At 39.6% G+C, this 22591-nt stretch overlaps 2 protein-coding genes across 5 annotated transcripts in view; one reads left to right on the plus strand and one right to left on the minus strand.

Moving 5' to 3' along the window:
* Positions 1-2802, plus strand: part of PGS1 (phosphatidylglycerophosphate synthase 1) — a 38683-nt gene extending 35881 nt beyond the window's left edge. For all 4 annotated transcript variants that reach the window (XR_015741819.1, XR_015741821.1, XR_015741820.1 and 1 more), the window contains one exon: positions 183-2802. The gene's annotated coding sequence lies outside the window, so the exon portion shown is untranslated. The remainder of the gene's footprint in view (positions 1-182) is intronic.
* The window catches only part of DNAH17 (dynein axonemal heavy chain 17), a 137070-nt gene continuing 114495 nt past the window's right edge, over positions 17-22591 (minus strand). Inside the window, exons 65-80 of the mRNA XM_087924917.1 lie at positions 19115-19319; positions 18439-18603; positions 18079-18219; positions 17500-17670; positions 15759-15881; positions 14197-14390; positions 12929-13077; positions 12613-12740; positions 11636-11863; positions 9327-9518; positions 8446-8625; positions 6313-6495; positions 5558-5740; positions 4034-4177; positions 1811-2036; positions 17-364 (exon numbers count right to left, since the gene is read on the minus strand). Of these exons, the coding sequence (XP_087781043.1) occupies positions 117-364; positions 1811-2036; positions 4034-4177; positions 5558-5740; positions 6313-6495; positions 8446-8625; positions 9327-9518; positions 11636-11863; positions 12613-12740; positions 12929-13077; positions 14197-14390; positions 15759-15881; positions 17500-17670; positions 18079-18219; positions 18439-18603; positions 19115-19319 (2860 nt within the window). The 3' untranslated portion in view covers positions 17-116. The remainder of the gene's footprint in view (positions 365-1810; positions 2037-4033; positions 4178-5557; positions 5741-6312; positions 6496-8445; positions 8626-9326; positions 9519-11635; positions 11864-12612; positions 12741-12928; positions 13078-14196; positions 14391-15758; positions 15882-17499; positions 17671-18078; positions 18220-18438; positions 18604-19114; positions 19320-22591) is intronic.

A 22591-nucleotide genomic window follows, 5' to 3' on the forward strand; every position in this document is an offset into this window, starting at 1 on the left:
TCAGGCCAGAGATACTTTAAAAATAAATTTTATTTTGAAACTTACAATTACTTTGCTTGGGGTTTCTGGGAAGGGATCTAAGTCCCATGATGGAATGAACAAAACTTTATCAGACACTAAATCTGTAAGAGTAAAGCAACTCCGGCGAGAATCCACTTAGCAGGCTTCTCTTTTGTTTTCAGGTTGAAAGTCCAGACATAAGTGGGGCCTCTTGTACGTGTCTTGTACACAGGGCACTCATACACGTTCTTGATATCCATGCGATCCACAGGGATGGCCTTGATGAAAATGACTGGCATCGAAGGCGTCAGCTCCTTCAGACGTGCATCAGTGATGACCCCCGTCTGAGTATCCCAGCGTGCACCTGCAACAATATGGGACAGTACTCTCAACATCAGTTGTTCTACAGCAAGGCTATAAAAGAAAGGGAATTGGCATGATTATCAACCTGCTAACTTTAGCAATAAGTCTACACGCTAGACTTTGGCTTGCGCATGCTTTTGATGCTATGCTGGTGGTTTACTCATATATTTTACAGGAATATAAGCAAAATGATTCATTTTGAATTGGATTCATACCCTGCACTTGGCCTATAGCAGCTATTATTTTATTGCAGAAAGTTGTACACTCCTACAAGTTCTTTTAACGTAAGTCCCTTTAAGCAGAAAAAACTTAAGTTAGCTCGTTTAGCTCAACTTTAAAAAAACAGCTTCTAAAAAAGAAAAAAAATGTATCTTAGACCCAACATCCCCAAAGTAGAAAGAATTGTGGAAGTTGTCCTCTTGCTTTTTAACACAGGTGGGTTTGGTAATGAAATGGACATCTGCTGCCCTCTACTGATAAGAAATAAAAGAGGCAGCTATCCAAACGTATGTCTTGTTTATCTTTTTGGTTGGTAGTGATGGTTGTGTCAAATATTTATTTATCAGAATGAATTTGGAGAATTAGTTCTGATTCTGCTGTGGGGGCAGATAGTATTGCTGAATGGCTGATTTCTAGCATAATTTCTATCAAATAGTCTTTGTATAAATAAGTATGAAAGTTGGACACTGAAAAAGAATGAGAGACAATAGAAATACAGTTGTCTTTGAATTATAGATCTGGAGATGATAAATAAGGGTACCACAGACTGCAGTAATCATTCAATAAAACCTGGACCAAATTAAAACTGACTGCTCTTTGCAGCCGTGATTAACAACTAAAGCAAGTGGATGGATGGATCAAAGAAATGACAGGGCTACCCTTGGAATAGCGATGAGATGCACTAGGGGTCAGGCTGAGATAATGAATATTCATCCATGCAGTCCTTAGGTGTCAGGCCTGACTCAATAGGGACTTAAACTACCAAAGAGGGAATTTAATTTCAAGGTTACTCAAAGGTACTGCACTCCTGATATATTGGCTTACAATCTTCAGCTGTCACTGAACAGTAGTTGAAGAATCCTACTGTATTCTTTAATTTTGGAGAATGTGAAATGGCCACCTTCATGAATTCTTTTATTTTTCTAGGTTACAGAATTGTGTAACAGATGGTAGAAAAAGTCTGAAAACAACATTCTAAAAAGAAATCTCTCAGTAATTTACCTACTTAGTCTCAAAGTAAAATCTGAAAATAGAAGAACCAAGTTCTGTTTCCAAAATTATTTTCTTTCTCCTTCTCCTATCTGTTCAGCAAATTACTTTAGAAGAAAACACCAACAGCTGTCTGTAAGCTGCACTCATTCTCGAGCAGGTTTTTGAAATGGAACTGAGGGTCACACAAAACAATGTCCCATATTTTATCTACACTACTAGGTGAATGGGTCTGTACCTTCCATGAAGAGCCCATGCACATAGGAGCCTTCTCGAGGTGGAGCTGTCATATCTTCCCGGTTTTTCTTGGTAACTTCCACTGAGAGACACATTCTGTCAAGAGGCCATTCATTCTTCCTAGCCATGGACTGCATAATGGCAGTCAGGAAAGACTGAGGGTTGAAGAAACCTGCTAGCCACACAGTTGTGGGCAGGGCAAAATCTGTAGTCCAAGCTTCCAGCTCCTGGAAATGAAAACAGTGATAAGCATAGTAAGGACCACACATACTTCATAATGCAGCTTTCATTCGCCTGTGTAGTCTTTACAAATACCTACAGCTTGAATGGGAAGATGTATTAAATAAAATTCGCTGAACAAATTGGAATAGGCACTTTGAGATTTGTGTGATAGCAAAAATCCAGACAGAGCTGGCTTTTGGTTTTGCTTTGTGTACTATTATATAGCGGTTAAGGTATAGGACACGGGTTTCAAACTCGCAGCCCGCGGGCCAGATGTGTCACGTGCTGGCCCCACCCCTGCCTGGTTTAGCAAAGGGGGAAAAGTTCTGATATGTCATGTGACGTCAGGAGTTTGACACCCCTGGTATAGGAGCTTTGACACTCTTCTATTTTTAAAAACGTCTTTCGTGAAAGCAAACCTACAAGAGAATTGGAGCACAAATTCATCACGGTGTAGTCTACTGCAAATTTGTTTCTTCTGTAGTCCTCTGTAAAAACACTGAGAGGAGGAAATGGGGACTGGTGTTGGACCTAGCAGAATTTCTAGAGACATGTCTATTGCTGGCCATTATGATAACTTCGGGTAAAACATTGCAATAAACTCATGCTTTTATGAATACTATGCATGATTATGTAAGTCTGTTTTGTTCTGCTTCTGTTATTTAACTTTTAAAAGGGAAAAATGAGTTAAATAGGTCACCAAGAAAAAGAAATGTATTGCAGAGATCTGAAAGAAGATAAGGAAATGAATATAAAGTTCTTTTTCTTGACTGTTGGATACCAACTCATTATTCTTTCGATGTTTAAAGGTAGTGGTGGTAGATCCTCCCTGGCAGCTGCAGAGCTGTTTATTTTTAATGCTGCTGGGCCTGTTCTATGGGAACACCAAATCCCAAGATTCATAACACAGACAGACATACACTAGCTGAAAATAATAGCCCTGCCACATGTACGTAAATCAAATTGTGCATCTGTTGCATGGATGTATAGTTGTCATTGTATAGTTGTCATTGTCAAAGGAAATGGGAAACTCAAGAACATCCTTAATGGTTGATTTAATAGCGTTTAATTTCATATGAGAAGAAGAGAACAGTAATTGACTATCCTTCCTAGATACTTCTCAACAGAGGAAACAATGCCAGAGTTTCTACTCAGGTGTATTGAAAATTTTTGAAAAATATCAAGGGGTACACTACCAGTCCAACTGAAGCAACCCCAAAGACCCAATGAATGAAGAAGGCAGAATTATTTGGAAGATGCAATAGCAATAGCACTTAGACTTATATACTGCTTTACAGTGCTTTACAGCCGTACCGAAACGGTTTACAGGGTCAACATATGGCCCCCAACAATGCAAGGACTCTGAATGCCACCGTGTAGGAAAAGCAAGCAAGCTTATTACAAGACACGAGGCTTATTCTTTAATTTCACAGCACATAGACAAATGCAACCATAAATTCACCTGGGGAAACTGTTTTAGATCAATGAAAGAGAATTTGTAAAAGCCTGGCATTCTGATCGATCAGCCATTAACAAACATAAAATCGCAGTGTATCGACAATTTTTAAAAAGCAGCGATCCAACAAGGAAGCAAGCAGCCCGAGGCGCATCCTTATCATACCCAGCAATTAAAGAGGTTAAGAGAGAACACATAGGTAGGAACAATTTTCAATGAAACAATAAGAGGTAAACAAATCGAAAACACGCAGACAACCCACAACATTCCTAATCAAGGCAAGTAGGACAGGCTGCTACTCAAAAGCTAGCAAATCCAACTCCCTTGTATCAGAGCACTGACAATATTACCTAGTATAGTAATGAAAAGCTTGCCAGAAGAAAACCAAGCTCAGCAAACAAGATCCTGATAGGAAAATAATGCTTAAGGGCAGGTTTTCAGCTTTTTGGGAAAAATCAGCTTTAAGAATTTACAGCAAATTTTACAACAAGGTACTTTTTTTTTTAAAAAAAAGGAAAGTTTTAACTAAGGCTTCACAGTCCTCACCCTGATCCGGAGCAGTAGATCTGCATACCAGGCTGCTAAGCTAAGTAAAGATGGGTAAGCCCGTTTTGTCCAGGATTCGGGCACATTGTCATAAAAAAGAGCATTGGATAAGTCCTCCATGTCTGTTGTGATTGTCAACTCACCCTTTGGAAAAAGTAAAAGTTGTTAATTGGTTGTTGCCATTATCAGAATGAACACATTGTCCATTTGAATAATGTTCCGTGTAACTGAGGAAATGGCACCCCACTTGGTCCTGATTATCTGGATGTTAATTAAGGTCCTCTCAGTATTGTATTATCCAATAAGCCAATTCTTTCAAATTCTTTTTAGCATTTTCCCTCAAGTTAACTATGGTACTATGTGGCAATTTAAATTTCCCAACACACTACTGAGAAAAATAAGATTATTTTCCCAGTTACTGTTCTATTTGCCAGGGCTGAAATTAGATGATGAGTGTGTTGTAATATGAATCAAAAGCATATCCACAATTTTTGTCTGTGAATGCTTCTGCGATAGAGTTTCAAAGGAGAAGCAATTTCCAAGTTTTTGAGCAACTTTAGCTTCTGGCTCCCAACTAAGCATTTAAAAGGAAATTGCAAAAGACTATTAGTACAATAAAGCACACCTGCTTGAAACATTAAAATGTCTACGTCCTCTGGAAAGCTCATACAGCTATTTTGAAGAGTTGCGATGGCAATTCCTGGAAAAGTGTTGTCTGTTCCTGTACAGACTCATGCAAAGAACCAGAGACCGCTTTTAAGGCAGCCGTGTGAGCCAGTACATTAAACTATATCTCAGCCACACTTTGGATCTAGCTTCCTCAATTTTCACATAGGTAAACATACAAACTTGTGTTCTCTACATAATTACTCAAAAATATTTTTCTGAATTTAAGATTACTCACCCCCAAAGAAAGAATAGATGTAATATGTACAGATTTAATTCAGTGCAGTCTTTGTCTCGTCAACTAAAGTTGCCCACCTCAGCTAATTTCATGGCCTCTCTATGTGTGAGTGGCAGTCTTGTTCTGTATATGAGCATGCAAACCCAGGTGCAGAACAAGGACCCCAAAAGGGAGGGAGGCATATTAATTGACTACTGGTTAAATTTGCCTAAAATAAGAGTTCCCATCTGCATAGATGTTTCCTCTCATCCGGAGAAATATTCATATACATACAATCTCCCTATGAGAACAGCAAAAAAGAGACTGGGGCAGGGGGAAACAGGAGGCAGATGGGTTAAATGGAAGGGGAAAAGAAGAAAAAGAGCTTGGATGGGATGGGGGGGATAAACCAATGAGGTGAGGCGTCAGGGTAATTTGCTAGAGAAGAAAAGCAAAAGACCAATTTGGTGTTACAAAAAGGATTAAATTCAGCGGAAGGGCATTTTTGTTCACCAACTGAAACTTGATCTGATATATTACCACAAAACAGTTTCCCACTCATCTTTTTTCTGGATCACTACACCAGCTGATAATTGTGTTATTGAAGACAGCACCAGCAAGAACGTGTAATATGCAGTCACCTTCAGTCCCAAGTTCAGTTCTTTCAAAGAGCGTCTGATTTCACTGGTGAGGATGTTCATTCGTTCACATTCCTGGAAAGCAACTACCACATATGGTGTTTTCTCAGCTGCTTTTGCCATAATTTCCACCATGTTGAAGGGCTCTGGAAGACGATCCATGATCTCATCTAGCACTGTTTTCACCTGACACACAAAAGGCCAATTGTATATTTTATTGCTTGTAACATTTTGCTGTGAAAGCAAATTACTTGGAATGATCAGTTCATTTTATTTTATTCCTCATGGACTTGTCAAAGAAGAGCTAAGCCCAGCATAGCACAGCTAAGCCCCAAAAGATATTCCTGATCCGTTGGGCTGCAGCCAGGCAGTTTTCTTGATAGCATTTTGGAGGTGGCTAGACTCTACTGTCTTGAGGGATTATTGTTTTTAATTGTCTAGTCAACAGCCTTGGAAATTCCCAAGTAGTCTGTCATCCAAGTACTAGCCTCATCCAACCTTATTTAAATCTGAATGAGAGATCAACCAACTTCTACAAACCAAAACCTGACCGTGGGAGAGGCAGAGCAAATGAAAAAGTGAAAAAGATAAATAATTTAAAATAAATAAATAAAATAAAAAGAAATAGTTAAAAATTAAAAAGAAAACAAACACAAAACTCAAAAGACAAACTTGATGGGCCACTGGGTCTTTTTCTGCCATCAATCTTTGATGTTTCTATGGTGTATCATGTCTCGGGCAATGACAGGAATCCTTACTTTTTCTTCACGGGACACACCAGTTCCTCCACCAGCATCAGTTTCTTTGGGTTGCATTTCCAGCACTGTTCGGAAAAGCTTTTCTGACGTTACAGTGAGGAAACCAATCTCTGCATTTGGATGCAGCCCGTACAGATAAGGACTCTCAGGTGGTAGATTTTCATCAATATACTCATGATAGCCCTATGAAAATATATATTTTATAGATATTAGTGGGTATACAATGAATGAGTTCATTTAAATAGCCGAGCTTGGGCATTCTGACCTTCACCTGATAGCTTTCAGTTTATTCTGTATCCAGGGCTGCTCTTGTGACAAATCTCTAGGCTTTGTATGGTTTATAAAACACCCAGTAAGTTGATCTCAGGTTGAGAGGCCTAAACGTTTTGTTTTCCTTAAGAGCCTGCTCCAACTAATTCCATTGTTATGAATTGTGAAAACTAGACTGCACCCTCATCATTCCACCAAGGGGTTAGCAAGTTAGATGGAAGCACTAGGTAATTTCTTAATGGTTAGCTAAACTAGGGATATTAAACAATATTTTCTTTGGCCAAAACCAGCCTCCCTAAATAGGCTAGTGCCCAGTTTCTTGGATATTCTTTGAAGGAGGAGAGTCTTGGAGAAAAAGAAAATGAAGGTGGGCAAGCAGAGGTCTTTACCAACATCCTAACAGGATGATGCCCAACTAGTACTGAACAGGTTTAGCAAGGCAACCATGTTTATTTAATTTGAATTCTCTGTGTGATTCATGTCTTCTGTTAATTTTCCTATATTCCCCTTTTCCTAAGAAATGTTTTTTCATATTTAGACATTTGGCTTTTTAGGTCGAATAGGTTTTCTCATTAAAACCTTCCTCACATACAACACAGCTGCTTCTTTCTATTTCAGGACTGATAGTTAACTAAATTCTGTATTTGAGCAGGGTGATCCAAAGCATCCCTGCTTGTTAGTTTGCCTAGGGCTGGTCTGAAGGATGAAGTTCTTGGAAGAAGAGTGAAGGTTTCCTCAGTTAATGAACTGGGGGCATCAGGAAGGCCATCCTGACCAGTGACAGCTTCCTTTTTGAGGAGTTCTTGGAAGAAGGCCAGCAAGGTTTTAAAATGTCTTGCCAATGTTCCTCTTCCGTTTGATAGTTCTCTCAGGAGCATCTGCCTGACTTGCTTGCAAGTAAAGTACTTTTATTTTTCATAACCATCTAAAACTGCTTTGGCTTGCTCCAGATTAGCTTTCTGTGTTCTCTCCGTCAGTGGTCACCAACTAGTGGGCACGAAAATTTTGGTGGTCCACAGAGAAATGTCACCCCCAAAGCACCCCCAAAGCAATTAATCAAGGCTGTGTGGGAACACATGGCTGCGCTGCCCACTTGGCCTGCGGGAACACAAAGCTTGTGTCGCTTGCATTGCTAACAACATGAGGTAGTGAGGGGAGTGGGGAAAGGGTGGAGAGGGGGAATTCACTCCTCATACCTCGCCTGGACACCAGACTGATTCTTTCCACTTCTTTCTTCTGCTTTTGGCTGCACATGAGGAAAGCAGCAAAAGTCTTTCTTTCTCTCCCCCAAACTCTGCCAGAAATGAGTCTTTGGGACCCTGCAAGGCATCCTGCTCCAAGAGACTATGACGGCGCGACAAGTCTCACAAAGACTCATTTCTGGCAGAGTTTGGGGGAGAGAAAGAAAGACTTCTGCAGCTTCTGCTGCTTTCCTTGCATGATGCCAAAAGTTTCTCTCTCTCTCTCTCTCTCTCTCTCCCCCGGAGCTGGAGACGGTATCCTGCGATCCCAAATAAAGAATGATTGATCGGTAGGAAAACGGGGTAGGGAATTTTCCTGCAGACTTTTTGGGGGATTTTCCCAGGGTCTCTGGTCCTTGGGTTTTAAAATTATGAGTATGATGGTCCCTGAGGTCCAAAAGGCTGGCGACCCCTGCTGTATGTCATGATATGAAAATATCTCTCCCTTCTCTCTCTCTCTCTCTCTCCTTCCCCCTTCCTCCCCCTCCTTTTCCCTCCCTCCCTCCCCCCCTCCCTGTTTTTTTTATCATTTATGTGGCAAGTTATCTGGTGGGTGCAGCGGCCGTCTTTACTGCCCTGCCATGCCTGATTCTCTGTACTGTTGGATCCACCCTGTTTTCACCTTGTAATCACTATTGGGTGGAATGAGGAATGCTGGAGCCAGAAACATTTCGCCTTCCAGCATTTCCATGCGGATGTATTCAGCCAGGTAAGTCCGACACAGTCTGCGGTCCCAGTCATCAGTGATATGTCCCCCATACATGATTTCACCAAAGAGATATCGTAAATCATCCCACGGCACCTAGAGAGCAGGGGACAATATTCATGACTGTGATATTACCAGATAGAACTTTATTCCTTGGTTCATCATATAAAAGGCATGCAGCTTTTGACTTGACTATAGTGCCAGTGTAGCTTCCACAACCTAGCCAGATGGGTTGAGACAGGAACTTGCAGAATTCCTAGCATGCACAATACATTTTTTCAATTAATACTCCCTCCCCACCCAAAAATGAATGGTAATATAAAGACTGTTATTTCAGGATTGCAGAAATATTTATCTTGGTGACACTCAGGTAGTAGGAGAAATTCTTATAGGTCCATTTCTCCCATTCTTACCTATATAATGACACAGAGAAATTGGATGGATTACAACGGGAATCAGGAAGAGTTTTTGAGGGAAGTAAAATGATTCTATTATACTGACCTTCTATATTGTAGAAACTCAAGTGTTTTGCCTTTCAGTTGCTGGAAGTCTACTTCATTTGAAGCAGTTCCATGTCAAAAAGGGGAGAAGTCCTTTTGACAATGTCCAGAAGCCCTGACAGTCAGTCCTCCCCTCAAATAGAAAGCATGCTATCCACAAGCATGCATGCTGCCTTATTCTATATTTCTTTATTCATCACAAATCTAGTTCACTAATCAAGCCACTGGGGAAGCAGAGACTTAATTACTATTTTATAACAGCATTAGCATGCAAATGAGCAACCAAATAATATTTACCCTCACGTTGGCTTCCAGGTAATTATACAGGACATTGATGGAAATGGTGAGATCTCCATTGTTAAAGGGGTAAGATCTGTTCCAACCTTGCGCTCCAAATTTCCTCCGTTCTGCTACCACTGCGTGGAAGTAGCAGAGGGCAAAGAGAATACACTTAAACTCAATTTCCTTGGTGCACATTTCCAGGGTATCCTAAAGGGTGCGCATAGAGAAAAAAAGAGGCTTTTTGCCCGAAATACAGTGATATCATAGTTACAATGCTTATTGCTGTATAGATAGTCCTCAACTTACGACTACAATTGAGTCCCAAATTTCTGTTGCTTAAGGAAGACAATTGTTAAATGACTTTTGTCCCATTTTGCAACCTTCCTTGCCACAGTTGGTAAGTGAATCACTGCAGTTTTTAATTTAATAACACAATTATTAAGTGTATCTGGCGTTCTCATTGGCTTTGCTTGTTGGAAAGCCACAAAAGATGTTCACATTACTCTGAGATACTGCAACCGTCATAAACATAAGCCAGTTAACAAGTGTCTGAATTTTGATCGTGTTATCATGGAGAAGCTGCAACAGTCATAAGCATGACAAATGATCATAAAGTCACTTTTTTCATTGCAGTTGTAACTTTGGTCAATAAATAAATGGTTGTAAGTAGAGGACTACCTGTAATTCAGGAAAATTGCTCAGAAAACCCTGGCAGATGTACATTAAATTCCTTTGGTTGTAATCTTGCTGGGTCTTCAACACTAGGCAGTCCCTCACTCTTACAGGACACATACAAGATCCTGTCACTCAAGCACTCTCTTTTTTTGTCCATCAGAGTGCAGAATGCTTCCTGTTTTCAGGAGAATGGAGGAACAGCATGATCTCTTAAGGTGTATCTGCCTTTAGGGCTACACATCCATCACTTTAATAGGATTTTAGTTAGGCACTAATATATTGGGAAGAGGGTCCCGTTACATCTTCTTAGGTGCTCATTATAGTTTTATGGGGAAATGCCATACTGTGACCACAATCTTCTAAAATTGCTATTGTAATTCATGTTAAATAGTTATCTGGCCATATCCATCATTAAAGACAAGAATAGTACCCTATCTTTATATTATTATAATTTTAAATACAGTATTTTCCAGTTACCAATACAAATCATGTTGCAAAAAGTGGTAATGACTTCATATAATAAGAATAATACAAAAGAAACAAAAACTTGCCACAAAAACACCTTCCCCTAAAAATCTAGAAGTATAGTATTACAGCAATCTACCAATCTTTCATTTAACTGTATAAATATACTTCACTGGCCAAATAAAATATGGACTTAAAAATGAATGGTGTCCCTCAGCAAGGTTACAGAAGCTGTAAGCTAAATTTCAAATACCCTCACTCACAGCAGCTAGGCATAAAAGGGACATTGTAGGGTGGGTGTAAAACACTCCTATTGTGGAAATTCAACTGGGAACCTGCAAAAGTATCATAATCTAAACTTCACTGTCGGTCTGAGAAAACAATGCACTTGTGAAAATGCCCAGGGCATTAGGAACACCACCATTCCGATTCTTCCTAGAGAATTCAGAGTTACTGTAGTTCTCTGACAGAGAATATGCATCGGTGGAAAATTAAATAGAAATCAGAAGCAAGGAAGAGTAGACCAAAAGGCTGCTAGGAAATCCTAGCTGTGGCTTTTAAGGCTCCAGCTGTGGTTAGGCGGTACCATTGTTTTGCCTTACCCCAATTTTTGACTGAACATTATGGTTCTTAATTTATGTAGCATTTTAATATCTTCAGACAATCTACTACCACTAAAGCCCTTATTTTAAAAAAACCATTCAAGATCTGAATTCTGTTCCTACACGTGTACCTGCCTTTTCAGTTTCAGTATTTTGGCCAGAAGAAGTCATAGTTCTGATATACCAAATGGGAATGGTTCTCCCAGATTCTACCAGATGCAAGGAAGAGTAATGTTAGGATCAAGATTGACTTCAGCTATGTTTCTGACATAGTGACAGTTCTTCTAAGTCCTCATCTTGTTGTGATGTTTTTTGTCACTTGGCTTTTTGTAAAGGTCTAAAAATTTACTTAGGCAAAGTAGAAAAAAGATATTCTAAACTTGAAGGAAACAAGTAGCACATGTTCAGAACACAAAGGCTGTCCTAATCTCCAGAAGCAAGACGAGACTTTACTATCTGTTCTAACCAACAAAGGGGTGGCAGTCCTCCCCAGATAAAGAAAACAAATCGTTCTGTTAGTATTTAAGAACTAGGACTTGAGGCAAGAAAGGCATAACAAATTGGACAGAGGCGTTTGTTTACCTGTGTAAAGAGGTCGAGGGCTTTGTGTAAGTTGGCATGCATGCCAGTTGGAGGCTCATTTGTGATTTTAATGGCATTTTCCAGCAGGCCCTGAGGAATAATGTGAGCATCTGGAGAAGGAGCAGGTTCAGCACTCATAAATACACGGTAATCACTGTGACTCCCAATGCTGTAGCGTTCAACTTTCTTATCCAGCGTGCTCAGCCACTTGGCTACCAGATGTATATTCTGCAAGATTATAAGATCAAATGACTTGGCGCTGAGGAAGCTGAACTTCTCTTTTTGGTCTGGCAATGACTGGACTGCTACTTTAAACTGCCCTTGTCTCCTCTTCTAAAGCTTTGACCTCCTCTGGTGAGAAATCTTTGAGAAAATGCTCAGACTCCTGCATTAGTCTACAAAGGTGTGGTAGGGCAATTCTTTGCTGACTCTGCTATGTGTGTGTCAGGTTTCCTGCACTGGATGCATATTATCATGAGTATGTTATTTATAATTTCTTCTTTTTCTGTAACATGCTGGCCCAGAGTAGCATCTGGTATCTTTTGTATTTAAAGAGTAATACTATTATGTAACAGTGTGTGTTCTTTGGACCAGCCTTGTTACTAAAAATGTCCCTCCTTCCGAGAAGAAAAGGGGTGCATTCACATTATGAATCTTAGATAAGTTTGCTAAACTGTACCTAAAATATGGGATGCTTCTGCCCAAAGGTTACAACAGGCTCCTTGGCATGTAACAGCGCAGTTGCTTTGTGACAGCCTCTGCTGAAGTGCATTCTGCATTTTGGGACAAACAAATAGTTGGAGATTTATTTATTGCAGTTTTGTTTTTGGATCAGAATGCAGCAGACAGCTTGTGCAATTTGTGTGTACTATGCATTGACTAATTATTTAATTATGTAAGAAAGGGAATAGTGTGTGGAATCAGTGCAGCTGACAAATCTAGGAACTGTAAACAGGAAATCTATGGGTATTCAATACCTGAAGAATGACCCAATGGCCTTCTACTGCAGCCACATCCAGAGCGTTTTCGGCCACAACCTCTTGCCCTTGTCCCAGGGACACATTATGGATTTTCCCATTGTCTATGGTAAAGCCAAGCTTTTGACCTAGGAGCAATAGCACAGTTAAAAAGCTGCATGTGTTCATTGCTTGTTCTTGTTCTGATTTCCTTGTGCATTGCCCATGTCTCTTTGTAACAATCTATAAAATTAATAACTGGGTTGTCTATGGATTGCACCAGCCAATGTCTTCTTGGCTATAAGGACTAGTCATCAGCAGTGCTATACCAACTTACCTAGGGCTTCAACATCCTTCAGGGGATCCACTCCGGGAGAAAGAATGAAAAATATTGGTGTGGATGGACTGCTTTCTTCATAGGACTTTGAGAATTCAACACTACGTCCTTCAACAAATTTACTTCCCATCTTTTCTTCCACAAAGTTTCTGAGAAAATCATATTTTTGGAAAGAGAGGGGAAGAGAGGGACAGAGAGGGAGGAATAGAAGCAGGCAGATGCATTATTAAAACAGATAGAGTCTGCGGAATTATCAACTGACTTAGTTTCAGTCACGTGGACTTCAGGTCGTTATCCTGTCAACAACTGCTTAAGAGTAAGTTCCACTGAATTCCACCAGGCAGATTTAGACACACCTGGGCTTACACAGATAAAACAATTGAGACTGGCACTTTATCCACTACAAACTAATGGCAGAAATGTTCTACGTGTAATAGCACTGGAAATGGCAAGGTCCAATGGAATCCAGTAGTATTTATCGAATACATTATTAGTTTTCTGTGTGAATGGTTTTATAATAAGCAACATATGGTAGTGTCTTCCAGATATTTTGGACTACAGCTCTCCATATCCCTGTCTACTGATCATGCTGCTTGAGGACTACAGGTGTAATTAAAAAAAAAAAAATCTGATTACCTATCTCTGTTCTCAGAGAAAGACTGCTTGTTAGTACATTTTTCACTTGAGCCCCAAGCAACCAATCTTGAGTGGGATTTTGTGCTATTAATTAAAATAGCATACATGTGTTATTCAGTTCTTGCAGTGAGGTAGACTAGTCATTTACAAGCATGAAAAATTGATGTTTTTTCTTTGTATTGTTAAAACCACAGAAGTAACTGTAATTATGAGACCAAGCAAACAAACCCCCAAATAAAACATAGTTGACTATTTGTAACTGCTCCTATATGCTTGTACTCTTTCAGAATTATCAGCATTTGATATCAGCTCAAGCTATATATATATATATGTAGTATGTATGTATGTATGTATGTATGTATGTATGTATGTATGAACCCTAGTGCCCATGTCTGTGTGTCCCTAACTGCAAGATGGGTGTGTTTGTTGTTTGCCTTTGAACCTCTGGACTATGTCCTCTTCTTGATTGTACAGCAGGAAAAAGGCCAAAGCAGACCAAAAGACTCGGGTCTTTGGAATAACATACCAAGCTATAATATGAGATGCTCCACATAAAAATATTCTCCAGTCTCCAAGTGAAGCACCTCAGATTTCCTATTTTCCAAGCCTATAGAAGACAACATGATACATACTTGACTGCATAAGTCATACGGTCTGGCCTCATGCATCGCATCATGCACAGCTTTTGTAGGGCTGTCTTATTCTTCCACTCCTTTGGGAAAACTTCCTTTTCAGGGGTCTCTGATTCTACAAATTTTTTCCATCGCTTAGCAGAGCCTTCAATATCGCTGTCCAGGTTTTTGAATTCATCCATTTCAGAAAGTACCTGGGAATACAGCAACAGCAGATGCAGCGCTGTCTAATCCCTTACCCATGAGTGGCTAGTTAGATCACTTAGTTTTTATCATACTCTATCTATTTTTTAGATGTGTTGCAAAAGAAAGAAACGAAACATCTCAAGTATTGGTAAAATATTAGAGGGGATAATGAACTATTTTGCACATTTTAATAGCAGTAATGGCAACCTATTATACAACCACTCTTGAGGAAAAAAAACACCTCAGCGAGGTCCTGCCAAGAATTTCCTGACATGTCTTGCTGACCTCTTTCTTCTTCAAAGTGTGGAAGAGAGTACAAAAGGACCTTGGATAACATAATTAAAGAAAGAGCAGGAATACTTGGAGGAGAGGGGGAGTGACCATATAATGTTAAAGTTTTTGATTCTAAGGGGACCTAAAGTCAAATTCAGACCATATTTTGATTCTTTAAAAAGTTATAATAAAGGACATCTTTTTCATCTCCAGAAGTACAAAGTTAGTAAGGCATATTTTCCATATGGTTTCTTTAGCTTTATCCATTTTGGACATGGTCACTTTTAATAGAAAATATCCTCAAAAGATAGGCAGTTCAGATGAACAATTTGTGCCTTGTAAATGATCCCCTCCCCAGTAACCTGCACTTCCCAGACATGGAAGAGTGTTTATACTTAAACCATTTATCACAAACCTATTTTAATGCGTATGATGTAGTTATCCAAGTACAGCATTCCCCCCCCCCCCATTGTGGTGGTCTTTAACAAGACCCCAGCCATTGCTCTGGGATTAAAAAGAGCCCTTGGCCTAAAGATGGTCTTGACAATCTAATGCATTTTCCACTATGGAAACCAGCAAGATAAGGGACTGGATGCGGGCCAAGGTCAATGATACCCAACAGGATAAACTGATTTTGCCAAGCTATGCCATAATACTACCACTAATCAATAATGAAGGGTCCACCTGCTTCTTGGACTCGCCTGAACAGATTTGAATAGTTTGGATTGATGCAGATTTAGTATTAGAATTCATTCAGAACTAATTCGTACCTGTCCAGCCACTACATGGATAATAATCTGCAACTACTTTTGAAATGTACATTGTAAAATCACCCCTATACCATGTTTCCCTTTGCATATCTTACTCCAGATCTTTGCTGTCCTGCAGTTCATGTCTCACCTTTAAAACTAAGTATAAAGAGAATCCTACCAAAAGTCATGCACTGTCTAGCTAGCACCTGATATTGTGACCGGAGCGAATTGTTCATGAAGAAGTTTATATCTATTGTAGACTCGACTACAGGTATGAAGCCTAGCACTTTTCCTGGCTCCCTCTTAGTTACTAAGAAGACATTAGGCTACAAATAGAGGTTTTGAGCACACCTTAATTCCACCCCATCCTTGACCTAATAAGAATTCTACTGGAGATGTCAAACCAGCTTTAAAGGGAAAACGCAGAAGAAAGTCTAGTTCCACTGGATTCACTTCTTTTTTTACCAACAAGACCTAGGGGAGATGAGAAAATTAGGAATGTTACAAATGATATACCTTACTTCAAATAAACAAACAACTTCAATATCAAATTCATATACCTTCCATTTTATTGATTTGCAGAGATGGTGAGCCTACGTAAAAGGACATAATCTAAACCAGAGGAGGATAGCTTGGGAATTCTGGGAAAGGTGAGCAAATGCAGGTCTTTGTACAGAAGTTGTCTTCAACTTAACAACCATTTCTTTAGTGACCGTTTGAAGTTGTAATGGAACTAACTTATGACTGTTTTTCACATTTACAACTGTTGCAGCATCTCCATGGTCATGGAATCAAAATTTGGATGCTTGGCAATTGGCAATTGATATTTATGATGGTTGAAATATCCTGGAGTCATGTGATCTCCTTTTGCAAACTTCTGATGAGCTGTCAATGGGGAAGCCAATTTATAACTGTACAGTGGAGCCTCGGGTCACAACTATAATCTGTTTCTGGACTCTGATCGTGACCCGATTTGGTCATGTCCGGAAGCACGACCAACTGCACATGCGCACAGTAAAAAAAAATGAGGAAATCGGCACAAAAAGGGAATCTTCCCACGCTGATTTTGTTTGCAACTCGATTTCTGAATCGTGACCCAATTCAAAAATTGGGTGGATTTTTTGTTCACCACCTGATTTGGTCACAAAGAGGAGCGTTCGCGACCCGAGGTTCCACTGTATTACTATAACTGCAGTTATTCAGTTAATAACTGTGGCAAGAAAGGTCATAAAATGGGGAAAGATTCACTTAACAACTATCTTGCTTAGCTACATAAATTTTGGGCTCAGTTGTGGTCATAAGTCGAAGGCTACCTGTAGTGCGATTCCCTAGAATTGAATGCAATTCGGACTACTGAAGATAATTTATAGCACCAATATCTGCTTGGGCTTTCAGTCAAAAAGGGGGCTACATTGATGCTAGTAGCCATGCCAATGTTGACCGTACTTCCCTAGAGTACAATACTTAATGAGCTTTTCTTAATTGCAACACTAAAAATCTATAGCCAAAATGATCCATGGGGTAATTGGCTGGGAATTAATAGAAGTTGTCAACTCTAGAGGACACCTGGCTGGATAAGTATTCTTTATTGTTTAGAGTTATTTCCCCTCTGCCTTCTCCTTTAATCTTTTCATGGCTAACCGCCTTCCAATTCCAGTTGCTTCGTTTATGAGCATTTTTTCCTACATGAATTTTTTTGAGAAATTGGTTTCCCAACTTATTTTGCAATAATACTGTTCTGCGTCTGCATTCTCTATTTACAGGCTGATCTTTGCCCTCTTGGGGACCTTTATTCTCATTTGCAAAATATTCTGTGGTTTGGTTCATACATCACATCTTCACACCATCATGTGGCTTGACTGAGGTTAACGGGCAGGGTAAATCCAGCCATTGTGGTTGATGGCTTAGCATGCTGTGTGAACACATTTCACTGAACACTATTAAATCATGTGTCAACTTAGTTTCTAATACTATACGGAGCCAATAATCAGTGATGTTTACAATACAATAACAACTTTTCTACACTCTTATATCATTTTTATCAAGCAGAAGAAAAATGCTTCTTGTCATAATTATCCTCTAGTCATTTTACCTGGAAGGCAACCTGGGCTAGAAAAATAAGTTTGTCTCTCTCAAAAAGTCCCCGAGCTGTGTACATGAAAACCGAATAGGTGATCTCATCCGTAAGGTTGATCACCCTGTTTTTCACATCTTCTGCTGGAGCTGTACGCTGAATAGCTTTCTCAAACACCACGTTGAAAGCCTGAACGGAAAAGAGGAGAAAGAAGAAGAAGAAGCCAAAGTGCCAAACCGTGTAGGTTTTCAGGCAGATGCCTTGCTTTGTATTCTGGAACAGAAAGACACAAGCAAGGTGCCATCCTCAAGAACGTTGAAGGGGTTACACAGTTGAGCGTTAGCAAAAACAGAAGGTCCAAGGTTTGATTCTCTGGAAGATGTTTTTTTCCATTGCATCTGAGGAGTTTTCTTTCTGCTCGGCTCTCAGTCATTCTTCCGTATCATGGACAAAAAGTCCCAATGGGCAGCTGTAAGGTTCCTGCAAAAAACCTGAGAGTATCTTGGACCCCGTAAGGACAGAAGAAGCCAGTATTTTTTTTTTCCTACAAAAATAGAACCAATCACTAACCAAACAGCATATTCTACTATTAGTTACCTTCAGGGAGAACTGATAGATGGGGTTGATTTTGTTCAGGTCATTTAATATAAAATACAACAGAGATGCCCTTTCTGCTGCTGGCCTGTAGTTCTCTCTGGCTTCATTAATTTGTATTTCAGTAATTTTAGCCTCTTTCACCTAAAAATATATATATATATATAAAAAACAATTTTTAAAGAATTTTTTAAAGAATTTTTTTTAAAAAGACTATGGTTTGTGATATCTATCTATCGTGCTTTAGAGAATTGCAATGTTTTCTACATTACTTCGCTTTCAATGCTGGGCTGTAAATCACATATACATCTCTCAGGGCTGTTGCTGAGGCCAGGACAGCATAGTGAAGTTGAATCAGCTTACTTTTTGTTCTATTTCATTAGCTGTGCGCTTTGTGGTCTCAAGGTTTTCTACCAAGGCTGTATCTCCTAAGAAGTTTCCTGATGCAGCAGAGAGTCTAGCTAGTAAGGAGTCCTCTAGTTCCTTCAGGATGATCTTGAATTCATTCTGTTGTTTTGTGAGTGTAGCCTGCACCAGAAGCAGAGTGGAGGGGGAAAGAGCTTTTGTTATTCTTCAACAAATCTTCCTTGTTCTTCCTACACCAAAGCTAGACCATTTGCAACATGGAGTTGCAGGTTCCTATCTTAGATGAGGCTACAGTGTAAAAATGGGATATGGATTCTTGGGTTTTTCCATCAACACTTCATACATTTTAAACACACGTTTATCTATTGTATCAGATGTAAAGGCTACATATCAGCGCTATTCCCCTTTATAAAACAATTGGGTTGTTGCAGTCCGGGGACATAATAAATAAACATATTAAGGAAGAAGACACTTGTTTTAGATTCTCTGCTTTTTTCAACTTGGTGCTTCCCAAATATGCTGGGCGTCAGCTTCCATAATCTATATCAGTGCTGGCTGAGGAATACTATAATTTTGGGAAGGCTGACTTAGACAACTTAGTTTCCTTTGGAATTCCTAAGATGACCACTGCATAGTCCGTCACTCAGAAGTTCACAACTAGTAAGGATAATACCTTCAGTTCCTCCAAGTCAGGTCTTTCCTTAGCAACCACAGCAGCTAAAAGCTGGTCTTCCAAGCCATCCCTGGTGACCAAGAAGTTGATCAATGTGCACTGAGCCTGCATCTCTGGCTTATAGTGAGGATTGAAGTACTTGGTGTGTAGAATCAGGCGAAAGTTGGGGTGGTACTCTACTTCCTTGTCTCCTATTTTAATGTATCTGGGAATAAGAGTTTTGAGATATGTGAAAATACTGCATAAACTAATGTAAGTTACTTTTGCTTATATTCACTATTGATGGACAGAGTTACTATCTCTGTCCCACCAGCGTGAGTTTCTTTTCTTTCTCATTTTAGCTTAGACTCGGTGATAGAAAATCAATCCTTTTTGTCTAGAACAGCTGGTTCAATATACAGGGAACTACTTATCAGGTCAGATCATCAATTCATTTAGTTTAAGATTGTCTCTATGTAGACTGGGAGCCATTGCCAAATGCTGAGCTAGGGCTATTGACCCAAGCTTCAGTTGGCAGAAAACCATACAGTTGCTGTCTTTCTACACTGTCAATCTTTATCCTGCACCAATCGCTTGTCTGTGGCATGTTGCCAAATGGTGGTATCCTGATTCCAGTTGCTCAGTACAAAGCTATTGGTAAAGCTCTCTGGCTTTACTGTACCGTCCTCCTTTTTGGATATCACCAGCCACCAGGCAATCATATGCCAGTCGGGGCAGAATTGCAGTGATGGGGCTTTGGGCAATGGCAAATATTGACTGGTGGCTGACTTGATGATAAGCAGCTCTCCCTGCTTATCATTACTCCAAGACATCTATCAGAGCCAGGGAAGTTGCATGGTAAAGCAGAACAGGCATTTGCAAAACCCAGCGGCAGCAACCCAGATTGCTGAGCTGCTGATCAGCGGGGTGGGTAAACTGTGTGGTAAAGCAAGAAGTTTGTGTTGGTCAGTTTTGAAACCGCCACCCTTTTCTTCTTTGTTGTGCAGCTCCCCTTGATCCAGAGTCAGTTTTTCTTTGGCTTCTAAGGAACTGATGATAGCTGCTGCAGCCAGTTCTTTCTATCTGAAGAGAAAAAAGAGGCCAGCACAAGACAGTGCCTGGAGTCCAAAGGGAAGGGCTGTACCTTGTCAAATGGCCAGTAGATGCTGGCTGTTTGCTAATTGCACTTCCAGCAGAACAGTTACTGAAGTGTATTAGATTAAAGGGAAAACTCTATTAAAATTGGCACAGCTTAGGGTCACCTAAGGTTACCTTATGATCTAAGAATGAGATGAAAGCAATTATCATGAGGCCATGGCAAAAGTATTTATTATGGTTAGATGCAAATAAAGGCATTAAGACTGGTTGCCCTGGTTTCACAAATGAATCTTTCTGCATCCTATTCTGGAGATGCTGCAGGTGAAACGAGGTACTTTCAGCGTGCAAAGCAGATTCACTGGACTAAAATGTAATAAAGCATTAACCCTCCATATCCACTCATGTTATGCAACACATCTTGAAAAAAAAGAGATTAATTTGATAAGGTCAATGTTAATGAGGGACATTGTGATGTTGGAGATTGGTCATTGAAATGAAAACTAGTATATAAAAACAACTAGTACATTAAAGCAAAGTTAGATTTGTGGTGTCAACCCACACAATATCCTTTTGGATAAATTCAGGGACATGAGCACAAACAGAACAATTTAAGAATATTTGCTGTCATTTTTTTTTCTCTTTGATTTTCATCACAATAGCTTGAACTATAGACATTCTGGAGCATTTATGATTCAAAATGTGTAATTTGAAACAAGTATGAAATGAAAGTAATTCTGTTCTTCTATCCTTAAATAGCACTCCTGGATTCCATACGAATCTCCTGTGCTCGGAAGAGATTTAGTGAATTGCAGTTAAAAAGCTTTGGGTGAAGATAGACCTAAAGTGCCCTTAAAATTGCTTTGCAGCTTGTTGCTTTGTGATGGCTGGCAGGACAATAATTTCTCCTCTTGTGACACCACTGAATGGGGTGAGACCAGTCCCAAGGTAACTCAGTCTTGGATACAGCAGAGATAAACTTTATGCCTACAAATGTAGATAGATAGATAGATGATAGATGATAGATAGATGATAGATAGATAGATAGATGATAGATAGATAGATAGATAGATAGATAGATAGATAGATAGATAGATAGATAGATAGATAGAATTCTTTATTGGCCAAGTGTGATTGGACACACAAGGAACTTGTCTTGGTGCAAATGCTCTCAGTGTACATAAAAGAAAAGATGTAGATGTGGTCAAAAGCCAGAAAAGAATATGCAGGCCCAGTCTTCCATGAGTCTGCCATTTCTGAAATTCTTACTTCTGTCCTAAATCCACTGATGGATAACCAGAGACGCTTAGCTGCTTCAAGGAAAGGTATGGTGCTCCTTCCTGATCCTAAAAAGGGGCAGAAGCTAGTTCAAACGGCAGTAGCATCAGACATCTGGATAAGCAATGGCATACCATCATCCACCAGACTTGAAAACAATGAGCTAATTTGGGAAAAAATTTGGACAGATTGTGCAGTTTACACATTTTTGTGATGTGAAGAATAAATAAATTAAAATGGCAGAGATGTTAAATAGCTATAGCTCTCTGTTGATGTTAGAGCTTTTTACTCTTAACTCAGAAGGCTTCCAGATAAATATCTCTTAAACCTTAGAATGCATGAGAGAGAGAGGGGGGGGGGAGGGAGGGAGGGAGGGAGACAGAGACAAAGACAGAGATTGGTCACAAAATCACTGTTGGAGGCAGTCAGTAAATGAGGGCTTTCTGTCATATTTCATCATTCATTATTCTAAAGGTTTGGTGAGGTGGCCTCTTTGGCCACTAGCCAGTCACTCACAGCTGTTTCATTCTCAGAGTTTATTTTGTGTGTTAGCATTTGTTTCCTGAGTTCCTTTCTCACCTATCTCTTCACTTCTGAACCCAGCTATTTTTAGGCTTCCAAAACGGTAGAGAACAGCTTCCTCACTTTATTTGGGGAAGACAAGCAAGTGCCTACATGCAGTTCTTTATAAACATTTTTTTTTCATTTTAGAATACTGTTGATGAAAAAATGAAAAAAAGTGTCTGTTCTTCTTCCCTCAATAAAGTAACAGAGGTCTGCTCTCCTCTTGTTTACCAAATGGTTGGAGATAAGAATGCAGTGGCTCTGACTCTTCAGCACCTCACAATCTAACAGAGTTGTATAAGTGTGAATACAAAGTTAAGGATTTACACTGTGTCCCTTTTTTCTTGATTATCTTTGTTTTAAGAGATTGCTAATCATCTGCTTCTGCCTTTCTTCCAAAAGTGCACATGCCCAGAACAGATACTCTTTGACTCTCTTCCTAGTAGGATGCCGTTATCTATGCATTGGCTTTACCGGATTGGTGTAATGATTAAGGCACTATGCTAGAAACTGAGACATCATAACTTCTAGATTCGCCTTAGGGACAAAGACAACTGAATG

This window comes from Pseudonaja textilis, chromosome 2 (assembly GCF_049901715.1).
Source record: "Pseudonaja textilis isolate UNSWEBS1 chromosome 2, rPseTex1.2, whole genome shotgun sequence".
Taxonomy (NCBI): domain Eukaryota; kingdom Metazoa; phylum Chordata; class Lepidosauria; order Squamata; family Elapidae; genus Pseudonaja; species Pseudonaja textilis.